This window comes from Stomoxys calcitrans, chromosome 3 (assembly GCF_963082655.1).
Source record: "Stomoxys calcitrans chromosome 3, idStoCalc2.1, whole genome shotgun sequence".
NCBI lineage: Eukaryota > Metazoa > Arthropoda > Insecta > Diptera > Muscidae > Stomoxys > Stomoxys calcitrans.
Window position 1 is genome coordinate 150,952,960 of NC_081554.1, and position 25,511 is coordinate 150,978,470.

Below are 25,511 nucleotides of genomic sequence, written 5' to 3' on the forward strand. Positions count from 1 at the left end.
TCTGGTTGGCAACATTAATACATATTCGAAATCATCAAATATAAACAAAAAAAATTAATTTTAATTTTAAATAAATGTTTCTCGGAGTTCATAAATGTGGTTTTTATAAAATTCTAAAGATGCCATAGCATTACAAGTTTTTGTCTTATGACATGTCAAATTTTGCTAATGTTAAAGTTGCAGACATAGTGACGAACCCTCCCCCATACACCAATTTTTATGAACGCCAGATCTTGGAGATGCGTGCATGGATTTAAGCGAAATTTTGTATGCCACCTATGGTACCCCAAAAACACGAAATTGGTATAAAATTTTTGGGTCAAATAACTTGCGGGGACGGTTCATCCCAAAACCCATCCGGACTGACATGTTTATCGATAGAAACAATATGGGTATCAAATGAAAGGTATTTGAGAGTAGAGTACGAACTTGGTATACAAATTTCGCTCAAAGTATTCGGGGGGATCCTCCACCCCCTCAAAAAACCCCCAACAGAATTCTTTCATCGCTTGAGGCAATATGTGTATCAAATGAAAGGTATTTAAAAGTAGAGTACAAATCTGACATACAAATGTATTCCTTGGTATCTGAAGCGCCTCCCCACCCCTAAAAAACCCTCTCAGCAGGGCTTATTAACCAATTGGGACCATATGGATACCAACCGAAAAGTGTTTAGAAGTTGAGTACACATCTGTTATAAGAATTTCGTCAAAGGCGTCTACGGGGCCTCCCCAACCCCAAAACCCCTTAAACGTGCATGAATGTCCAACGTCATAAAATGGGTATCAAATGAAAGGTCTTTGGGAGTTGACTACGAATCTGGTATACATATTTGGGATAGAGTCTGGGATTGGCCGACCCACTAAATATCCTTCAATAGTACGTTTAGTTCGAGCGGGATAATATGCAAGTTAAAGGAAAGGCCTATGTCAGTAGTGTTTGAATCTATTGTTGATATAAGGATTCAAGAATATGGGTTACGTCCAGCCGTCCTGCCATTCAACAGGACATGTATATCTCGACAATAAAGACTGAAATAAATTGTCTTTTGAGTCTTAGCGTCGGGGGGAGCGACACTCTCCTCCCAATGAAAACAACACCAAACTGTTATGTAGTACGACCGAGAATATATTGTACTCAATTGAAAGGATGTGTTAGAGTGCAACCCATCTACCCCTGTCCAACCCAAAAAAAAAAAGAAATTAAAAATAAAATATAAAGGCCGATCAGATAGAATAGGAAAGCAATTAAAGGCCTTTGGTAGTAGAGTACACTTTTTACCCTCAAAATGGAATAGACACAGGAGGACCTACTGTTCTTTAAAAATGGGGTACCCCAAGTGGTAGTTTTGAAATATGATTATGAAAGTAGATAACCAAAACAAAAAAAATAATAAGTGTGGATTTGAACGAGATCCGTTGCCCTAAATTTGACACGTAGAGTAAAATTATGCTTTGCAACTAATTTTATTTTGTCAATTTAACGCAGAGGGTTACTCTCCCTCCACCATCGTGGAGGGTTTCAAAGATTCGGCCCGGCCGAACTGAGCACGTTTTTACTTGTTTATTTTCAGTTACCGAATTTATATAAAATGTCATTCACGCTTTTACTGCTAATGACAACGGCTTTAATGTTCTGGACTGGCTGGTTATGGTCCAGGCGCAAATTTTACAGTCTCTACACAAAACTACCAGGTCCTCTTGGCCTGCCATTAATTGGAATTTGTGGAAAAATGATGAATACCGAAAGTAAGTATTTCGTTTTTTTTTGGTAAATATTGTTCTCATTGTCCACTGAGATATGTAACCGGTTTGGAGATTAAGTCACTTGAATGAATTGCTATAAAAATTGATCTATAGAAATTAAGCCATTGAATAAACATAAGTTTTGTCTGCTCATTTAAAGATCAATATTTGTTTAACTATCGATAACATATTTACAAAATTAATCTAATGATTTATTGATGTGAAGTCGAAACTAAGCATTCCTTCAGAAGAAACATTTGGAAAATGATTTGGAGAGAATGATGGAATTATTCTAATATATGCTCACATGAAAAGAAAAATTTTACGATCTTTCGAAAAGGTAGAAATACACACAAACCCCCTTGAGCGGGAGCTTTTATTCCGTACACAGAAAAAAATAAAAATCGATATTAATCACGAAATTAATTGATCCAAATAATTTTTTAATTGAAACTGCTTCAATCACGAAAATGATAATATCAATCGCAGCTTTTTTAAAAGGTGATTGAAAAAAATTTCATTTAAAAATATTGCATATTCAATTAAAAAAATTATTGAAAATTTTAGAAATTTCCATTTAATTTTTGTAATTGATACAATTAAAAAAAGGTTGAATTTTTAAAAATTTTCAATTAATTTTTTTAAAATATTTCAATTTTTTTTTAATATTGAAATTTTCGAAATGTCCAATTAATTTTTTATTTTGACAAATTAATTTAAAACGAAAAAAGCGCTGTATAGGGCACACCCTCGATTTTGATGAAACATGGTTCACATGTGTGAAACTCCTGGAAGACGAATTTGAGAGTCCATGATCACTCCAAAAATTAAACGAAAAATATTGTTTTCCGAATTATAAAAGAAAGAGTAGCTATTTAGTGACTTTATGAATTACATGCATTCGGGAAGAAAACCCAACAGAAAAATATTTATCTAGTATATGCTATAATTATATTGATTCTATAGAAGCCGTTATGCCATTAATATGCAGAGATTAATATGTCTAGAAATTTAAAAAGGTGGTCGAAAGACTGTTTGTGGGAGAGTTTTATGTTCAATATATAGAAAATATTTATAAAAATTTTAGTCAACTAGACTTCTTCAAAAATGGATGGTCATGACATTTCATTCCATTAAAAAATGATTGAAATAATTTACTGCCTAGACCATTAACATTTTTTTCTTTTTGTCACGCGATTCGTTCACCAATTCATCGAAAACATGTGTTTTCCCTCTACAAAATCAGCTGTTTTCAATGACTTGGCGAACGGAGTGAGTGACAAAAAGAAAAAAAAAGTTAGTGGTCTTGGTCGTTATTGTTTAATTGAAAAAGATTAAATTTTTAGTTACTTTTTATATATTAACTTTTTTTTGGGTTCCATTTATAATAATTGAAAATTTCAATCACGATCGTAATTGAAAAAAGTTCAGATTCAATTAAAAACAAGTAAAAAGGCGGTAAGTTCTGCGGGCCGAACTTTGGATACCCACCACCTCGGGTATATATGTAAAGCACCTCTCGTCATAATCCGGTGAAAAATGTATAATTTATGCCCCCAAATTTACGGATCAAATTCGGCGCGGACTTTGATTGGTCTAATAAGTATTGTTCAATTTTGTAGAACAATATATTAGTTTTTTTGGTAGCTATATCCAAATATAGACCGACTTGTACCATAAACTATACGGATGTCGAAAAGCCTAAGATAAGTCACTGTGTCAAATTTCGGCGAAATCGGATTATAAAAGCGCCTTTTATGATCAAGGCTTTAAATCGATCTCGGCCAAATTGGAGAAAGATATAAAAGAACCTAACACAACTCACTGTCCCAAATTTTGGCGATATCGGATAATAAATGCGCCTTTTATGGCCCCAAAACCTTAAATCGAGAGATCGGTCTATATGGCAGCTATATCCAAATCTGGACCGATCTGGGCCAAATTAAAGGAAGATCTCGAGGGACCTAATACAACTCACTGTGCCAAATTTCGGTAAAATTGGACAATAAATACGCTTTTTATGGGCCCAAGGCCTTAAATCGAGATATCAGTTTTATGACAGCTATGTCCAAATCTGGACCGATCTGGGCCAAATTACAGAAAGATGTCTAAGGGCCTAACACAACTCACAGTCCCAAATTTCTATGAAATCGGACAATAAATGCGCCTTTTATGGGTCCAAGACCTTAAATCGAGAGTTCGGTCTATATGGCAGCTATATCCAAATCTATCCCGATCGGGGCCAAACTCAAGAAGGATGTCGAGTGACTTAACACAACTCACTGTTCCAAATTTCAGCAAAATCGGATAAGAAATGTGGTTTTTATGGGCCTAAGACCTTAAATCGGCGGATCAGTCTATATGAGGGCAATATCAAGATATAGTCCATCTTCGAACTTAACCTGCTTATGGACAAAAAAAGAATCTGTGCAAAGTTTCAGCTCAATATCTCTATTTTTAAAGACTGTAGCGTGATTCCAACAGACATATGGACAGACGGACGGCCATGGCTAGATTGTCTTAGACTTTTACGACGATCAAGAATATATATATACTTTATAGGGTCGCAAATGGATATTTCGATGTGTTGCAAACGGAATAACAAAATGAATATAACCCCATCCTTTGGTAGTGGATATAAAAATGAATGAATCAATTAATTTTTTAACTGAAATGATAAAAATTTCAATCAAGATTGTAATCGAAAAAAATTCCACATGAAAAATGACAAAATTTTAAATCACCATCGTAATTGAAAAAAAATCCGGATTCAGTTAAAAAATGATTGATTCAATTAAGTTTTTAATTGAAAACATTATCATTTTCAATAAAATTTTTAATTGAAAAAAAATTTCGTGATATTTTTTCTGTGTACATGACAATACGTATGGGATGATGGATACCAAGTGAGTGCCTTTAAACTGCCAAAGTGCAGGCCAATATTGGTTTCCCCTTCATCTCAATTATGGACTCTGACCTCCCTGTGCTGTCATCTGGGGTAGCTATCTTTAACATCGCTTAAAGATAGTGTCCCTACATGTGCAGCGAACTCCACTTGGTTTGTACGCTTCACCATCGAAAAAAACTAGTAAAAAATATACCTTTGGAGAACGGAAATTTGAAATGGTTTGAGCTGAGGTGGTATCGACATCATACCCAAATTTTCAAGGCCCTAGGTGGTCTGGGCGCCTCTTCAGCTTTATAGCTGCCAACCAAATCTTCATTTGCGGTCCGATTTCCAAAACTCTTTTTTCGCTGGAACTCAAACCCTGCCAAAAAAAAGGCCGGTTGATGTATGCATTATCAAAGCCGTTGAACAAATATTTTTTTTTTGCATTTTTTGGTCAAAAAATTTTTTTCTTTTTCTTAAGTGAAGTGTTTTAAGTGAAATTTGCACAAGATATGTCAATCTAAACGGGAGTTATATGTACCTCGAAATAGGCAATTTTTATTAAAAAATTGGAAATATACCCACATAAATACCCATTTTGGTCAAAGATAGTTTCTTAATCGGCATTTTTAGTAAATTTTCTGTAGAGGCTACAAATATTGTTTGGTAAAAACAAATTTCCTTGGGTTTAGGGGACATATGAAGCAAAAATATATAATCCCAAATGGGAGATCTGGGCTTTGTGTTTTGAGAACAAACAACAAAAAATAATAGTCGAATATTCTCGAAACCGATAGAGATATTGTAGACCTCAAGCTGACGTTTATGCAGGGATTTTTGAGCACTTTTCAGCAAAAACTTTTGGAAATCGGACCATAAAGGAAGGTTTGGCACCACGAACAATTTTTCGAAATACCGGAGTTAACAAATTTAGGGCCCTGCCAAAAGGTGCCCGGAACACCTTGGGCCTTAATATTTTGCACTTGATCTCAATTTTTTGAATATTTTTCTAAAGTTTTTTTTTATTCTATCCCACTGCGTGTGACATTTTAAGTAAATTTAGCTATGTCCGTCCGTCTACAAAAATCACGATAGAGCTTTATTTAATTAAGCAAATTGCTTGAAATGTTGCACTGCAAATGGCCCAATGATTGTAAATGGGTAGAAATGGGTTTCCACCGGGTAAATACCCAATGCTTGGGTATCTATTGGGTAAATACCCAATGCTTGGGTATTTATTGGGTAAATACCCAATGCTTGGGTATTTATTGGGTAAATACCCAATGTTTGGGTATTTATTGGGTAAATACCCAATGTTTGGGTATTTATTGGGTAAATACCCAAAACATTCCTTTTTTGTATATAAACCTTTTCTTCTGATTTCATAAAATCGGAATTTAGTTATATATAGCCGCTATATAGACCGATCTCCAGACTAAAAGCCTTGAGGCAATAATATGGTAATTTTTCGTCCGATTTCGATGCAATTTGGCACAGTGAGTTCTGGTAGACCTCTATTTTTTATCCTATATCCAAATGTGGTCCAGATAGGACCATATTTGGATATAGCTGCCCTATAGACCGACCGCCCGATCTCCCGATAAAGGGTATTAGGACCATAAATGATCCATTTATTAACCGATTTTGATGAAAATAGGCACAGTGAATTCTGGTAGATCTCAACCCATTCCTTTAAATGTGGTCCAGAACGGACAATATTTGGAAAAGCTGCCATATAGACTGATCTCCCGATATAGTGTATTGAGCCTATAAAAGGAGCATTTTTCATACGATTTCGATGAAATTTGGCACATTGAGTTCTAGTAAACCCTATACCTATTTGTTGAATGTGGTCAAAATCGGACCATATTTGGATATAGCTGCCATATAGACCGCTCTTCCGATATAAAATAGCATTTTTTATCCGATTTCGATGAAATTTGGCGCAGTGAGTTTTGGTAGACCTCTACAACTTTTTGTTGAATATCGTGCCGATCGGACCATATTAAGGTATAGCTGCCATATAGACCGATCCCCGATATAGAGTATTTAGCCTATAAAAGGAGCATTTTTCATCCGATTTCGATGAAATTTGAAACAGTGAGCTTTGGTACACTTATTTGTTGAAAATCATCCAGATCGGATCATATGTGGATTTAGCTGCTATATAGACTGATTCCCCGATATAGAGTATTGAGCCTATAAACTGATCATTTTTCTTCCGATGTTGATGAATTTTAAAATAGTGAGTTTTGATAGACCTCTACACCTTTTTGTTGAATATCGCCTAGATCGGACCATATTTGGATATAGACGATACTCAACTAAAATCTCTAGAGGTCTATCAAAGCTAACTGTTTCAAATTTTATCAAAATCGGGAGATTGGCCTGTATGGCAGCTATATCGAAATAATGTCCGATCTGGACCACATGAAAAGTATGCGGGAGTAGATAACGAATCTGGCATACAAATTCATGTCGAAGTATAGGGGGTCACCCCACCCCCACAAAAACGCCCAAAATGGGCACATTAGCCAATCACGATTGGTTTGTTCCGTATAGACTGAAAAACATCAGAACCGATTTTCTCGAAATTTGGTCATATTTTGTAGGTTGGTGTGGAAGGAAACATAGGCTTTATAATTTTTCGGTATCGGAAGGGGGAGGGTCCCCTTATGCCAAGAAACACAACCCAAAATCAAAAGTGAACCGATCGGGACAATACAGGTATCAAATGAAAGGTATTAGAGAGTATAATACGAATATGGTATTAAAAGTTGAATCTAAGTACCTGTCCGTAAGTACCGGTCCGCCCCAACCCCAAAACACCCTTAAACAGACATATTGGACGCTCATATAGCGGCTCAAATGAAAGGTATTCGGCTGTAGATTTCGAATCTGGTATACAAAATTTGATCGAAGTATAGGGGGTCACGCCACACCTCAAAAACGCCATTAGACCCATTATGGCTATATGATACTTGGCTGAACCGATTTTCTTAAAATGTTCATAGATTGTGTACTTTTGTCTGGAAGGAACCATAGGCTATATAATTTTTAGATATCGGGTGGAGGCGAACCCTCCCCCTTACCCCAAAAAAGCCATATCCGAAAGTGGTTCGATGGGCACAATAAGGGTATCAAATGAAAGGTATTGGAGATCAGAAAACGAATATGGTATTAAAATTTGGGTCCAAGTAACCAGCGGCCCCCCAATCCCAAAACTTCTCTAAACAGATATATTCGAAGTTAATGTGAATATACGACTCAAATTAAAAGTATTAGGCAGTAGAATACAAACATGGCATAAAACATTAGGTCCAAGTAATAGGAGGTCGTCCACCGCCAAATACCCCCAAATGGGGATATTATCCGACCATGGCTATATGGGACTCAAATGAAAGTTATTAGGGAGTAGATTACTAATATGACATTAAAATTTGCGTTCAACTCTAGATGGCGCTTTTCCTCCTTAAGATACGTCAAATGGGTTATTTGACCCATTATGAAAGGTATTTGAGAGTAGAAAATGAATTTGATATCCAATTTTGGAGCCCAGTGTTTTGGGTTATGCACTAAAGCACCCCCTAAATTGAACTTCACTCCTTTGACAATAAAGAACGTCTTTGATATCTATTTTCATTTCATATTTACCGGCCCTGGCAATATGGGGCTCTATTTAAAGGGATTTGGAAGTGCGACACGAATTTGCTATTCATATTTGAGTCCAAATGTCTGAGGTGCTATCCCTCCACTAATGAGAACATTACCCTAAGGAATAACATTACCATCAGGAACCAAGAAGGGGCAAATTCTCTCACATCAATGAGTGCTTTCCGATTCAAGTTTAAACTCAATGATAAGGGACTTTTTTTTATAGCCGAGTCCGAACGGCGTCCCACAGTGCGACACCTTTTTGGGAAACATTTTTTAAATGACCATGCAGGCATTGTACCTCGCAAATGTCGGCAACATTAAGAGGGGATAAACACCACTTTTTCCGGTGTTCTCGCCAGGATTCGCACACGTTCAGCGTTCGAACAATGGCACGAATTCGATATCCGCAGGGTGAAGTGTCCTTACCCAAAAAATATATTAGAGAGTGTATTAGAAAGTAAAAGTTTTTATATTTGACCCATTAACGCTCGACTCTCGATTTCCTTGTCCGATTTCGATGAAATTGTATATCATCACTATTTAGAGCATTTATGTCGAAAAAAAAAATTTTGAAAAAAATTAAGAAAGAAAAATGTCTTTTCTTTTCCCACAACCACTATTTTTTACAAAAAAAAATCATAATTTTTGACCATTTCGAGAAGAAAACTGAATTTTAATGACTTTGACATAAATTACTCGTAACTCCTAAGAATTTTGAGAACATTTTTGTTTGACAAACCACTTTCCTTACAATATTAACTATTAGACCGGAATTTTTTTTAATATATTTCCCTTTTGCGCCAATCAAAATTTCATTAGGATACTTATTTTCTAGCTCAAGCTAGAATTTTTTCTAAGACCGCTGTATTCTTGGGTATTGTTTTACCAATTCGTCGTTAATGGCTTAAAATTCAATTTTTTATATATGTAAATTTTGACAATGAAACTAAATTGCCGATTAAAAATTTTCACCTTTTTTACAAATTTGGTTCTTTCCAGGATTCCTTAAAACTCTGGAGGAGATCTCAGTGGTATATAAATCGCCATGTACAACTTGGTTGGGTACCGATTGCATCGTGTATATAAGCGACCCGGAAACAGTTGAAAAAATATTTCAATCATCGGTTTGCACAAATAAGGGACATCCCTACGATTTCTTGACCACAGTGATTGGCGAAGGACTGTTCACTTCAAAATGTAAGTATTGACATTACCAATACTAATCTCATTATTCAGTTTCTAACATCTCAAAACAGTGGCCGTAAAAAGCATATACATATTCTTGTCTAAGGATATAGTGGTCGAAAAAAACAGATATGTACTCGTATACGCATAAAATTTGTCACAGATACTTCTTATTGATAGTCAGATTTGAATAAAAATTCGGGTTTTAGTCTATTGTGATACCGCAGTAACGACATATCAAAACCTCTGCAAGAAATCGGTCTAACTATTAGGAAGACACCTTTTTATTTTTTTTGGCTGTATGCTTAGGGTCTCCGTCTTGTAAAAATACTAATTCGTGCTTTGGGTAAACACTTGTGTACACAAAATTTGCAATATTACTTTGTAAAATAAGACACCTTAAATAAAATATGACACCATTAATGAATTGAAAGCTGAACATTGTAGAAGAAATTGCGCCTTGTAGGGGCTCAAAAAGCAAATTCGGGAGATCGGTTTATATGGGAGCTGTATCAAGCTATATATCGATTCAGACCATATTGGACACGTATGATGGAAGTCATGTGAGAAGTCGTTGTACAAAATTTCTGCTAAATCTGATGACAATTACGCCCTCTAGATGCTCAAGAAGTCAAGATCACTGATCGGTCTATATGGCAGCTATATCAGGTTATGTTTCGATTTGCGCCATACTAAGCACAGTTGTTGGAAGTCATAACAAAATACACCATGCAAAATTTCAGCCAAATCGGGTGAGAATTGCGCCCTCTTGAGGCTCAAGATCTAATATCGGTTTATATGGCAGCTACACCAGATTATGAACCGATTTGAACCATACTTAGCAAAGTTTTTGAAAGTGATACCGAAACACCACTGTAAAATTTCAGTCAAATCGGACGAGAATTGCGCCCTCTATAGGGTCAAGAAGTCAAGACCCAAGATCGGATATGGCAGCTATATCAAAACATGAACCGATTTGGCCCATTTACAATCCCAACCGAACCACTCTAATAAAAAGTACTTGAACATTAATCTATCAGCTTTAATTTTTTACCAATTTGGCTATGAATTTAAGCGTTAAAATCTACACGAAATGTTGCCCAGATGTGTCTATAAATAGATATAACCTCCATATGATTTGAAATGATAATTTAAATTGATTTGTTGAGGATATAAAAACCTTATTCATAGCCACACAGAAAAAATGTAAAACTAGGCTCAATTAAGAAATTTGCACATTCGATTAAAAAATTAGCTGAAGGAATTTCTAGTATTGATTAAGAATTTTGAAAATTTGGATTTATGATAAGCTAAAAAATCGAATTGAAGTGGTTTTTGGGTCTATAAACTAATTATTTGAAAGTTGCCCCTTTTTATACCCACCACCAAAGGATGGGGGTATATTCATTTTGTCATTCCGTTTGCAACACATCGAATATTCCATTTCCGACCCTATAAAGTATATATATTCTTGACCAGCGTAAAAATCTAAGACGATCTAGACATGTCCGTCCGTCTGTTTGTTGAAATCACGCTACAGTCTTTAAAAATAGAGATATTGAGCTGAAATTTTGCACAGATTCCATTTTTTGTCCATAAGCTGGTTAAGTTCGAAGATGGTCTATATCGGACTATATCTTGATATAGTCCCCATATAGACCGATCCGCAGATTTAGGGTCTTAGGCCCATAAAAGCCACATTTATTATCCGATTTTGCTGAAATTTGAGACAGTGAGTTGTGTTAGGCTCTTCGACATCCTTAGTCAATTTGACTCAGATCGGTCCAGATTTGGATATAGCTGCCATATAGACCGATCCTTCGATTTAGGGTCTTAGGCCCATAAAAGCCACATTTATTATCCGATTTTGCTGAAATTTGGGACAGTGAGTGTTGTGTTCGTCAGTTTGGCCCAAATCGGTCCAGATTTGGATATAGCTGCCATATAAACCGATCCTTCGATTTAGGGTCTTAGGCCCATAAAAGCCACATTTATTATCCGATTTTGCTGAAATTTGGTACAGTGCGTTGTGTTAGACTCTTCGACATTTTTCTTCAATTTGACGCTGATCGGTACAGATTTGGATATAGCTGCCGTATAGACCGAACTCTCGATTGAAGGTTTTGGGCGGATGAAAGGCGCATTTACTGCCCGATGTCGCCGAAATTTGGGACAGTGAGTTAAGTTATGCCCCTTGACATACTTCTGCAATATGGTGCAGATCGGTCCAGATTTGGATTTAGCTGCTATATAGGCCGATCTCTCGGTTTTTGTTTTTTTGTCCGATTTCGCTTAAATTTGGGACAGTGCGTTGTGTTAGACTCTTCGATATTTTTCTGCAACTTAGCCCAAATCGGTGCAAAATTGGATATAGCTGCCATGAAGACTGATCTCTCGATTTAAAGTCTTGGCCCCATAAAAGACGCATTTATAATCCGATTTCACTGAAATTTGACACAGTGACTTATGTTAGGCTTTTCGACATCTGCTTCGTATATGGTTCAGATCGGTTTATTTTTAGACCAATATTTTGTTGGTGGTGGGTTCCCAAAATTCGGCTCTGATAAACTTTTCACATTCAGTTGCTAAAACTTTTGTTTTTTTTAAACAGCACCACGTTGGAATGCACACAGACGTATGCTGAATCCTGCATTTGGACGTAAAATAATAGAAACTTTTATTCCAATATTCAACAAGGAGTCCAATGTTCTAATAAGGAAATTGTCAGAAATCGATAATAAAACAAAGGATCTTTACGTTATTCTAAAGAAGTGTGTGTTGGAAGCTGCATGTCGTAAGTTTGAACAAAAAATTTTTTTTAATGTTTACCTTTACAACATATTATGTTTATTCTATAAAAATTATTGTAGATGGGACAAATCGGTACAAGTCAAAAAATAGCTCTCATAACCCATTATGTCTTCTTGAGCCACTACACAAAAAAAAAATCATGTATTTTATGAATAGTGTTCATAAAGTGTTGCAAATTTTCGGATTTCCATATTATATGAACACAGTTCATAAAACCATATATTATGGGTAGTTGCAAGAAAAAAAGAATATGGAAATGCGAAAGCGTACATGGTATACATGTACTTCCCAAAAAAAAATGCAAATTTTCCCATAAACATTCCATTAAGGAACTGGACAAACTTCTCACAAATCAATGAGTGCTGTCCGATTCAAGTTTAAGTTCAATGATAAGGCGCCTCCTTTTTATAGCCGAGTCCGTACGGCATGCCACAGTGAGAAACCTCTTTGGAAAGAAGTTTTACATGGCATAGTACCTTACAAATGTAGCCAGCATTTGGAGGGGATAACCACCGCTGTAAAATTTTCTGATGTCCTTGCCAGGAACCCAGGCGTTCAGCGTCATAGGCGGGTAAAATATGAACTGATTCGGGCATGTAAGAAAGTCAATTGTGCGTAACATGAAAGATTTACAATTATTCCAGAAGTTTTTCCTGTTCAAATAAAACTCGTTTTATATAAAAAACCCAATATGAATGTATTTATTTAAAAACATCTAAAAACGTGCTAAGTTCGGCCGGGCCGAATCTTATATACCCTCCACCATTGATCGCATTTATCAAGTTCTTTGAATGACCTTTTTCAATATAAATATGAGCAACATCATCGTTGACCGTTAGAATCCAAAATTTTAGGCAAATTCAGGCTATATCATGCTATCAACCGACCATACTTGTTGGAAGTCATACCAAAAAACCACGTGCAAAATTTCAGCCATATCGGATAAGAATTGCGCTCTCTAGAAGCTCAAGAAGCCCAATCGGGAGATCGGTGTATATGGCAGCTATATCAGGTTATGGACAGATTTAGACCATACTTCGCACAGTTGTTAATCATGCTAATCACGCCCCACCCAACTTCGTGTAGTACTACTAAATTTTCCAAGACCATTCCACTTAAGGAACAGGGAATACGTCTCTCATCAAAGCGTGCAGTCCAATTGGAGTTTAAGCGCAATGATAATGGGCCTCCTTTTTATGCCGAATCGCAACGGCGTGCCGCATAGCGACACCACTTAGTAAATGTAGCCAGCATTAGTAAAATTAGCAAATTTTGCCCATGGACATTCCACTATGGAACAGAGGCAAACTACTCACAATTATAACCGAGTCCGAACGGCGTGCCGCAGTGCGACACCTCTTTGGAGAGAAGTTTTACATGGCATAGTACCTAACAAATGTTGCCAGCATTAGGAGGGAAAAACCACCGCTGAAAATTTGTTTGATGGTCTCGCCAGGATTCGAACCCAGGCGTTCAGCGTCATAGGGAGATATACTAACCTCTGCGCTACGGTGGCCTCCCATTCCGTTTGTAACACCTCGAAATATTCTTCTAAGACTCCATAAAGTATATATATTCTTGATCGTCTCGATGTTCTGAGTCGATCTAACGGTCGTACGCATAAAACTAGCCGCTTGAAATTTTGCACGAATACTTCTTATTGATCTAGGTCGTTGGGGTTTGCAAATGAGCCATATCGGTTCAGATTTAGATGTAGCTCCCTTATAAACCGATCTCCCGACTTGACTTCTTGCACCCCTGGAAGCCGAAAATTTTTTCCGATTTAGCTTAAATTTTGCACAAAGTATTTTGTTGTGACTTCCAACAACTGTGACAAGTACTTTCCATATCGGTCTATAACGTGGTATAGCACCCATAAAACGGATCTTCCGATTTGATTTCTTGAGTCCTTATAAGCCGCAAGTTTTAACGGATTTGGTTGAAATTTTGCATACGGTGTTCTGTTACGGCTTTCAACAACTGTCCCATACGCGGAGCGATGAGGACCACGCCCACTAGGGCACTGGAGACTATTCTAGATATCCGACCCATTGACATTATGAGGCAGCCACTGCGGCTATGAGACTTAAGGCGATGGGAGCAGCTCATACCATCGCGAGATAATCGAGGCGACGATACGAAACCTGGAAGGAAGGGAAGAGGTTACCGATCGGATACCAGAGATGAACCTTGAAGTCGAGTGCTGCCATCGGCACAGTCTTGGATTGACGGAACCCTAGTATTGCCATCTGGAAGATCACATGGATGGATCAAAGCTAGGGGACAGAGTGGGCCTGGAGGTTTACATTGAGAACCCAGTGATTGAGAGTTGAGTTTTAGACTGCCTGACCATAATACGGTCCTGCAGGTGGAGATCCGGGCGATCACGGAATACGTGAAGAGGTGTGGTACTAACGCGAAGATTTTCACAATCGACGTCCTCGCGTTAGCACCACACCACAGTGTAAGAAGGAGATTAACGCCTTCTCTGAGGATGGCAAAAGCCGCATCGTTTGGGTGCCGGGCCATAACGGAGTAAGGGGAAATGAAACGCAGACGATTTGGCGTCGAAGGCCAGAGGACTGCCGTCAATAAACTTGGTTAAACCGAAGCCTTTCGGGTCGATGCAGTCCGAGTTAAGGGAGTGGGCGACGAATGCGCATGCAACATTGTGGAACAGCGAAATGGTCACTAGGACGGCGAAAATTCTATGGGGGGATCCAGATCGTGAGAAGACGAGGCTATTACTGAAAGGAAGCAAGAAGGAGGTCAGTATAGCTATTGGTATCATAACGGGACACATAGGACTACGAGCTCACTTATGTAAAATCGGTGCGGCAAGTGATAGCATGTGTAGAGCATGCAGGGAAGATGATGAGTCGTTGGAGCATTTCCTTTGTCATTGCCCGGCTTTCGCGTCTAACAGATACCGGCACTTAGGTGGAGACACAATACCAGACATGAACCAACTTAGGGGAGTGGTATCGAAAACAATTAAAGATTTTGTAAGTAGCACGGAGTTCCCAGCTTAAAATTTTCTTTTTAGAGGTTACTTTATAGTTTCTAGAGCGCACAATAAGCCGATTACTGGCTTAGGCGTATGTCCATAGTGGAATGGGGCGGATCTGCTTAGGCGTATGTCCATAGTGGAATGGGGCGGATTAATATCTGCAACCCTCTTTTGAACCTAACCTAAGGTGCAAATGAGTCTATAACCTCATATTGCTCCCATAAAAACCGGTCTCTCGATTATGCTTGTTCGGTTCCTAGAAGCTTTAATTTTTGCTGGTTAGATAGAAGTTTGGTATGTAAACTAAAATTATGCCCTTTAACTAAATTTATATTGTAAATTTTTTCAGCAGAATCCATGGCGGTGGTTTCCCAAGATTCGGCCCGGGCGACCTTAGCACGCTTTGACTTGATTATGTTCACGCCGATATTTGATCCCAAGCGTTTGGATCAAACCGACCTCTGCGCCACGGTGGCCTGATGTCAAAAAACGATTTTTGGTGCAAACGACATACATATTTGGCCTCAAAGAAATTCTGAATTTTCGCTCTGAAAGAGCCATCTTTTGCCGCAAATGAAGTTCCGCAACTCGAATCACCCTGAAACTTTTTTGTTATTTTCTATTTTAACATTAGGTTGAAAGACGCACCTGGCAAAAATATCTAAACTTGCTTCATAATGTCAAACCGTTGAATTTTTATAGTTGAAAAATTATAAAAACTCATTAAAATTTTTGAGTTACCATACGGCAACACTAGGGCGATTCGGGTTAAGGTTTTAAAATAAACAATGTGACTGTTACATAAAAAATTAGCACATTCGCGACTAACGTTCAATAAGGATAGATTCGTTTGTCTCAAAGATATTCAATAAGTAAAAGCGTGCTAAGTTCGGCTGGGCTGGGTCTTGGAAATCCACCACCATGGATTCCGCTAAAAAGTTACCCTTTTTAACTGAGTTTGTATTTGAATTATTTTTGTCTTAAGAATTCATATCGGGATATCGATTCGGATGAAACCGGGTACTGATGTTATTAGTCATAAGATATGTTTTTGGGCCAAATTTCAGCCAAATCAGGTGAAAACTTAGGCTTCTAAGGGCTGAAAAGTCAATTACAGGGATCGGTTTATATGGGGGCAATGACTGTTTATAGACCGATTCAGATCATATTGGGTTGCCCAAAAGGTAATTGCGGATTTTTTAAAAGGAAGTAAATGCATTTTTAATAAAACTTAGAATGAACTTTAATCAAATATATAATTGCCATTTTGTTCGATAACCTTTTGCCATCTTCTGGCCTTTATCTGCAAAAAACTGAACCAAGTGCGATTTTATAGCCTCATCATTGCCGAAAGTTTTACCATTTAAGGAGTTCTGCAAAGATCGAAATAAATGGTTGTCTGATGGTGCAAGGTCAGGGCTATATGGTGGATGCATCAAAAGTTCCCAGCCAAGCTCACTCAGTTTTTGGCGAGTGACCAAAGATGTGTGCGGTCTATCATTGTCCTGGTGGAATATGACACCTTTACGATGGACCAATTCTGGTTGCTTCTCCTTGATGGGTGTATTCAATTTGTCTGATTGTTGACAGTAAACATCCGAATTATTCGTTTGGCTCCTTGGAAGCAGCTCAAAATATACCACACCCTTCCAATCCCACCAAACAGACAGCATAACCTTCTTTTGGAGGATATCATCCTTTGAAGTGGTTTGAGCTGGTTCACCATGCTTGGACCATCGTTTTCGACTAACGTTGTTGTAAACAATCCATTTTTCATCTCCAGTTATGATTCGTTTTAAAAACGGATCGAATTTATTGCGTTTAAGGTGCATATTACAAGCGTTGATTCGGTTTGTTAAATGAATTTCTTTCAATGCATGTGGTACCCAAATGTCAAGCTTTTTCACCAGTCCAAGACTTTTTATGTGATAATGAACGGTTGATTTTGGTATATTTAACTTCTCTCCTATCTCACGCTCAGTTACATGACGATCCAATTCGATTAATGCTTTGATTTGGTCATCATCAACTTCATTTGGCCGACCTGAACGTGGCTCATCTTTAAGTGAAAAATCTCCAGAACGGAATTTGCGAAACCAATTTTGACACTGTCTTCCTTTTAAGGCTTTATCACCATACACATCTCGTAACTTTTTAGCAACCTGCTCCGCGTTTTTTCCTTTACGGAAATAATAAAGTAAAATATGACGAAAATGCTCCTTTGTGGGCTCCATATTAAAATTGACGCCAAACAAACAAATGTAAACAAAATTTCGCGCACTTTTTTTCTAAAGCAAGCTAAAAGTGACAGCTGATAACTGACAGAAGAAAGAATGCAATTACAGAGTCACAAGCCGTTGAAAAAATTTGTCAACGCCGACTATATGAAAAATCCGCAATTACTTTTTGAGCAACCCAATACTTGGCCTGGCAGATGAAAACTTAGGTTTGTAAGGACTGAAAAGTCAAATACGGTGATCGGTTTATATAGGGCAATGACTGTTTATAGACCAATTCAGATCATACTTGGCCTGGATGTTGTGAAGTCTTTTTTCCAAATTTCAGCCAAATCGGATGAAAATTGAAGATTCTAAGAGCATAAAAAGTCAAATCCGGGGATCGGTTTATATGAGGCTATATCTGTTTATAGATCGATTCGGATCATACTTGGCATAGATGTTGAAAGTCATAAGTCAAGTCTGTGTTCCAAATTTTAGCCAAATCGGATGAAAATTGAGGTTTCTAAGAAGTCAAATAGAGAGATCGGTTTATATGAGGCTATATCTGATTATAGACCGACTAGGATCATACTTGACATGGATGTTGGATACGGATTAGCCAAATCTGTATCCGATATGGCCCATTTGCAATCCTCAACACCTACATCAATTAGAAGCATCTATGCAAAATTTCAAGCGACTAGCGTACGCGTTCGACCGCTATAGTGTTTTCGGCCAACGGATGGACGGACATGGCTAGATTGACTCAGAATGCCTAGACTATCCAGAATATATATACTTTATGGGGTCGCAGAACAATTTTTCTGAATGATTAGATTAGTATACCCCCTTCCTATAGTGGTGAGTTTATTGCGTGTACGCTTATGGTCTCTAGTCAATTTGATAAAGAAATTGTAATTAAAGGAGCAGTAGGTATCTCGCATGGATTAAAATTATTGGCTTTGCTGTACATTTGTTTTTTGGTTTGAAGTCATTGACCGATTCATGCTTAATCAGCCAGTTATAAAATGTCGTATTTAAAATATATAAACAAAATTTTGTTTTTTATGCACACACCTAATCTTTTTTTTACAATTTTTTCTTTGTCACATCAACAGCATTAATAGATTCTTGAAACGCAGGACAGACATACATACTCTTCGTTTCCATAACTATAAGATGGGTTCTGCGACCCTGTAAAGTAGTAAATTTCGTCGATCACAACAGAGTTCGAACGAATGTAGCTTTTGTTGGGGATTGAAAATGAGTCATAAGGGTTAGATTTGGATATAGCTCCAATATAAACTTATTTTTCGATTTTAATACTTGAGTCATAAACGCCTCAATTATTTTTTGGTGTAAAAGTCACTTCGTTTATGATATAACCTTTAGGGATTTAGTCTTGTTAAGTAACCGTTGAGTGGAGCGGACGTGTTTTCATTTCGCTCCTCGAGAAAAAAAAAATCCGTATCTCGGAATAGGTACCTATTACGAAAAATTTAAAGCTTTTCAGGAGTAGGCTCAAAATTGACTCCAAAGACCAACAGCTGTGGTGTTGGCATCAGACCGTTGCATGTTGTCCTCCCTTCCTTTAGGTGTGCGTGTGCCTTGGCACCTGTAGTCGAGAGTATTGCTCCAAGAAGAGACCACCTTCCTTTATGTAAAGGAAGGTGGTGTTTCCGATGGCAAACAACGACAGTGTCAACGAAACAGCCATCGCAGCCGAATCGAGAGATGAGGATAGCGGGATAACGTCAGAAGTGAGCGATGGTTTTGCTAAGCTTACAGGCAGCTCGAGAAAGCGATCCAGTGCACGACGAACGAGGGCACCGTAGCGCAGCGCAATCGGGCGAAAGCGCAGTATGCTGGAAGTGATAGAACTGACATTCCAGGCACTTCTACTAAAGCTGGAACGAAATTCAAATCTTCCGTAAAGCAGATCTTTCAAATACTCTGGGAAAACCAAGCCAGCCCCCCTGCAATGGAGACTCCAGACAGTGTCCTGCGGAGGAAGACAAAGTCGGAACAGCAACGAAGGAAGCGCGCACGGCCCCTGAGTCTTCATTCATGGAAGACTGTGACTTCCAAAAGTATGCCACAGCTATCACGGAAGGGGAAAATGGTCGCAGAGAAAGGTAAGGAGCCGACCTCTTACGCCGGAGTGGCAAGGAAGCACAACAGAGATGTGATGAGTTATGCAGTCATCAATATCGGCAGTGCATCCGGTAGGATTCCACCAGATCGTCGGTCCCAGGTGTGGTATTTGGTAAACGAACGGCTTTTCGAACATGTGTTGAACTCTGAAGGGGGTCCACACATACGAATTATGAGCTGCGTATATAGTGGGGACATCTTTATGCTTCGCTTTATGTAAAAATTCAAAAGCCAAAATTTTCGATAACACAATTCACAATTTTTATTTTCGCTCTGCTTCGCTCCACGCTCCTTTACTTTTAAATTGACTATTTATTTTTAAATGTTTTTCTAATACACACCGTGCCCTATGAAGTAAAATATTAATCTTTTCATTACGTTTACAACATCAAGCAATATTCAACTCCGATTATATGTATTCTTAATCGCCGTTTATATCGGGCCATATGCTTCTAAAGCCCCATATAAACCGATCCCCTGGATTGATTTGTGGAACCTCTAGAGGGCGCGATTCCGATTTGGCTAAAATTTTGCTAACCGGTTTCTTTAATGTCCTCCAACATTTTTTTAACGCACAGTCTCAATCGGTCCATAACCGAATTATAAGCAGATCTTAGTTGGTAATTCGAACTCTTTCAGAAAATTTTTGGAATTATTTCGATGTTAAAAGACACAATTATATTCGAAGCCTTCTATTTGCTCACAACTCCATTATGGTTTTGTATTATGATCTGCTGTATTCGTTATGCTGTAAATAAAACAAAAAATATCTATGGGAGTTGTTGTTTTCGCATATTTAAATATCAACTTTGTGGTGGATATTTCTTTATCGCGCAAATGTTACCAAACCATGTACATATGTGACTTAGAAATTTTTGTTTTTGTATTCTTGTACTTGGCAGCCATTTGTGTGTTGCTCCAATGATTTTTGTCATTGTACATACCAGCATTATTATACCGAAACTTTAAAAATTGTCACTATCCGAGTTTACCACCCGCACTCGTCTGAGCTGCTCATTATACTGACTGCTCTGTGCTTAGTCGAAACAAAAAAGGAAAAGATGTTGTGTGTGATTGCAATTATTTGCAAGCCCATGGGACATCTTGGGATTATTTTCTTGTATACGTACAAAGTAATGTGCAATAGTATGAGTATTTTTGCCAATCACTGGTCCATACACTCAAATACTCACCCTTTCTCTGTAGTAGGAGAGACACAAGAGAATAATTATTGGTCCGGTACATGAATGATCGTTTGCGGCTATCGAAGTACTTTTGCAATTAAACTGTTTTTGGTTTTACAACAGATTGAAGGTCCTTTTACCGTAGACGAAGCTGTTAATAAAAGTAGAGTCTTGTTTGAACCGATGAGTGTAGTGGACGTTTTTTTATTTCGCTCCGCAAGAATTTTTTGTAACTTGTAATAGGTGATTATTTTTGGAAGAAAAATTTAAGATACTCAAGGATATCTACGATAGTGATATCCATTAGGCGGTTGATGATCTGCGTCTGCTACCAGTAGAGCGGCAAAAGGTTGCGGTCATCTGGAGGGCATCCCATGTTAAAAAGAACGAAGGCGAACAATAGTAAAATGTGTCCAAGAACCTTTTCTAATGTCGCTAGGGACAATTTGGTGATGGCAATTGTCGACAAGGGAGAAAAACAGGGCTGCATACCTAGCAACAATTGGAGTGGGATAGTCAATGGACTGTCATCACTATACTCCAATGTTCTTCCGGAATTTCCTTCAGTTTATGGCGATGCAGGGTGGTGTCGGGGCCGATATTGAAATGTCCAATTGAAATGTTTCGTTGTGCACTAAAAAAGATTGGTGCGATCTGTCCAGGTACAACACTAGATTAAGTCAAGAAGGAAGATAATTGCTGTTAGGGGAAACTTTTCCAGCACTCAAAGAGATATACCGTGCAAGACATAAATAGTTCCTTTCAGCAGGAGATACAAGTTGCCTAGAGAGGCACCTGTCTCCTTGGTAGGAGGGAAAGTTCCATTTACAGAAAGCGCAAAATATCTGGGTGTTTTACTGGTCAGGAAATTGAACTTCAATCCAACATTCCTGTTAATGGCAAAAGTTTGGGGGTAAGATCGCGGGTCATGCATTAGGTATATACTGCAGTTGTCTGACCTATAATGCCATTTGGTGTTATGGTCTGGTGGACGGCGCTTCAAAAGTCCACCTACTGTTCAATACTTAACCGAATCCAAAGGATGGCTTGTTTGTGCATCACAGCCGCACTGAGGACGACACCAGCTAATGCACTCAATTGAATGCTACATCTAAAGCCTCTGGACATTGTGGCAAGACAAATTGCAGCGACCACTGCCGTGAGGTGAAGGGAACTTTCTCTTTGGTTATGCGGTGGCTACGAACACTGTGCTATCCTTGATACAATGTCCGATGTTTCAGGCAGTGTGGATTACATCCTACCTGAGCCGCTTTTTGATAAAAGGTACTGTACCACTATTCCTGTTAGAACCGTTTGGAACTACAATATCCCTGGTAATAGAAGTTACACACATCTATGCGGATGGTTCCAAACTATACGACCAGGTGGGCTTTGGGGTGTACTCTAAAGATCTAGAATTGGTCATATACCGACCACTGTAGTGTGTATCAAGCGAAGATCCTTGCAATTAAGGAAGTGTTTAAATGGCTAAGATATAATGTCATAACGACGATTGGCATAAATGTCTTCTCAGACAGCCAGGCAGCCATTCAATCTCTGGAGAAATTATTTCTGAACACAAAAACCGACCTCGACGTCTCAATCAATGTGTCCGTCATGACAGTTCACTGTCTAATCGGAAAGCATGACAGACTGAAGGTTGCCAGACACGACTTTTGCAGAAGCTGTGATGTCTTACAAAAAGGAGAGACTATAGAACACCTTCTGTGTGTGTGTTCCGCACTGGCAGTCAGAAGGAGTATCACTTTACTCGCCTTGTAATATCGAGCATCATAGGCGGTGCCGCCCGACCTCTCACTGAGACTCTCCGCTCGATACCGTTGATTGTCCGTGACTGCCGTTACAGCTACTCCATGAGAAGCATTCCACTATCCGGTGGCGCGAACCTGTGGACGCGCCCGGTGGCTCGCAACCAAGCGTCTCGTTACACCAATAAACATCAAACAGATTGGACCTCAATGTTCCAGCCTGCGTAGTGCTCACAGCTTTCCCGTGTCGGAATTGATGTAGGTCGCTGGGGATTGCAAATGAGTCATATCGGTTCAGATTTAAATATAGCTCCCATATAAACCAATTTCCCGATTTGACTTCTTGAGCCCCCGGAACCCGCACATTTTGTCCGATTTGGCTGAAGTTTTGCGCGGTGTTCTGTTATGACTTCCAACAACTGCGTCAACTACGGTCAAAATCGGTTTATAGCCTTGTATAGCTCCCATATAAACCGATCTCCCGATTTGACGAAATTTTTGTCCGATTTGGCTAAAATTTTGTACAAAGTGTTTTGTTATGACTTTCAACAACTGTGCCAAGTACGATCCATTTCGGTCAATAATCTGATATAGCTTCCATATAAACCGAACTCCCAATTTGACTTCTTGAGCCCTTACAAGCCGCAATTTTTGTCCGATTTGGCTGATATTTTGCACGCAATGTTCGTTTATGACTGCCAACAACTGCGTCAAGTACGGTCCACATCGGTCTATAAGCTGATATGGCTCCCATATAAACCGATTTGGCTGTAATTTTGCATGCGATGGTCTGTTACGACTTTCAACAACTGTGCCAAGTACGGTCCAAATCAGTCTATAACCTAATATAGCTCCTATATAAACCGGTCTCTTGATCATCCTTGTTCGGTTACTAGAAGCTTTAATTTTTGATGGTTTGACAGAAGTTTTGTATGTAGCATAAAGTTATGCACTTCAACTAATTTTTTTTTATACAACCTGGTATAGCTCCCATATAAACCGATCTCCCGATTTGATATCTTGAGCCCCTTAAGGCCGCATTTGTTATCGGATTGAGCTGACATTTTGCACGTAGGGGTTTGTTACGACTTCCAACAATCGTGTCACGTACGGTCCAAATCCTTTGTGTAAACTTTTAGCAGAATCCAAGGTAGTGGGTTCTCAAGATTCGGCCCGGCCGAACTTGACACGCTTTTACTTGTTTATATTTATTGTTTTACACTATAGTAATAATATTTTGCTTTCAACCTTAATTTAGAAACAACGTTGGGACAAAAAATGGATTTCCAAGATGATGGATCGAAAGAGATAATAAATGCTTATACCTGGTAAGTAAAGTCGTCATTTATTGGGCTGAAATTTTGCATGTTCTGTTACGACTTTCAATATTTGTACCGAGTTTAGTCTTATAGGATAACCTGCAATGGCTCCCTATTCCCCGATTTGACTTCTTGCACCTCTTTAGGGCGTAAAGTATAGCCGTTTTAGTTGGAATTTTGAATGTGGAGTTCTATTCTGACTTCCAAAAAATTGTTACTAAATCGATCTATAACCTAGTCTAGCTTCCATATAAACCGTTTCTCTGTGCTGACTTCTTGAGTACCTTGAGTACAGCATAAATTTGTAGCATTTGCAGCCCAAATTTCTGACCATGTGTTATTCGATGCTCTTCGTGCGTTATCTCATAGTTTCTAGTTACACACTCATAGATTCTAGTTCCCCTGTAAGAAAAAAAATTTAAATTTGTCCATGATTATTCCATTAAGGAACAGCGGGGATACTTCCCTCATATCAATGCTGCTGCCCGAGGCAAGTTTAAGCTCTATTATAAGGGACCTCTTTTTATTGCCGAATGGCATGCCGAGAGCGACACCAATTAGTAGAAAAGACAGGTATTTGAAAATAAAATACGAATCTCACAAACATTTAAATTTGGGAGACGCCCTACCTCTTACACTCGGGAATCGAAGAGGCCGAAAAATTATCTATTATATAAAAATGAAATTGTTGCGCTTTGTTTGTTAGTTTGTTTGTCTGCTCCGTATAGACTCAAGAACGGCTGAAATTTTCACAGATGGTAGAGTGTGAGCCGCCGGTGAAAATGGTATTCAAATTTCGCCAAAGTGTTCGGGGGGTCCCCCACCCAAGGACAAAAAACCCCCCAAAAGGACTCTCATCGCTTTGGGCGATCAAACGAAAGGTATTTAAAAGTAGAGTGCAAATATGACATTAAAATAGTATTCCTTGATGTCTGAGGGGCCGGAACCATATGGGACTCCAATAAAAGTTATTCGAGAGTAGAGTACGAATATGACTATCGAATATTAAAAATTTAATGTAATTTCCAAGAGGGCCGCCCCAAAACCAAAACCGTCCGAAGTGGGCATATTAGACCATCATGAAAGGTCTACGGATTCTAAGGATTCAAGTACCCCGGTCTCGTCCTGCAGTTCAGCAGGGCATGTATTTAAAAGAAAGTAAATGCATTTTTAATAAAACTTAGAATGAACTTTAATCAAATATACTTTTTTCACACTTTTTTTCTAAAGCAAGCTAAAAGTAGCAGCTGATTACTGACAGAAGAAAGAATGCAATTACAGAGTCACAAGCTGTGAAAAAATTTGTCAACGCCGACTATATGAAAAATCCGCAATTACTTTTTGGGCAACCCAATAGATCGCGACAATAAACGACTCAAATAAATTGCCTTGTGGGTCTTAGCATCATGTAGGACGACAGTGAATGTACTCAAATGAAAGGATGTATCAGAGGACAATCCCCCTCTCCCTATTCTACCCAAAAAAAGGAATTACAAACAATATATTAAGGCCGATCAGGATAGAATAGAACAGCAATAATAAGTCTTTGGTAGTAGAGTGCACTTTTT

General features: G+C 38.3%; 1 protein-coding gene across 1 annotated transcript in view; it reads left to right on the forward strand.

Moving 5' to 3' along the window:
• The first annotated feature begins 1,579 nt into the window (after positions 1-1,579).
• Positions 1,580-25,511, forward strand: part of LOC106086313 (probable cytochrome P450 313b1) — a 31,907-nt gene continuing 7,975 nt past the window's right edge. The window contains exons 1-4 of the mRNA XM_059365791.1: positions 1,580-1,748; positions 9,292-9,489; positions 12,089-12,271; positions 23,883-23,952. Of these exons, the coding sequence (XP_059221774.1) occupies positions 1,592-1,748; positions 9,292-9,489; positions 12,089-12,271; positions 23,883-23,952 (608 nt within the window). The 5' untranslated portion in view covers positions 1,580-1,591. The remainder of the gene's footprint in view (positions 1,749-9,291; positions 9,490-12,088; positions 12,272-23,882; positions 23,953-25,511) is intronic.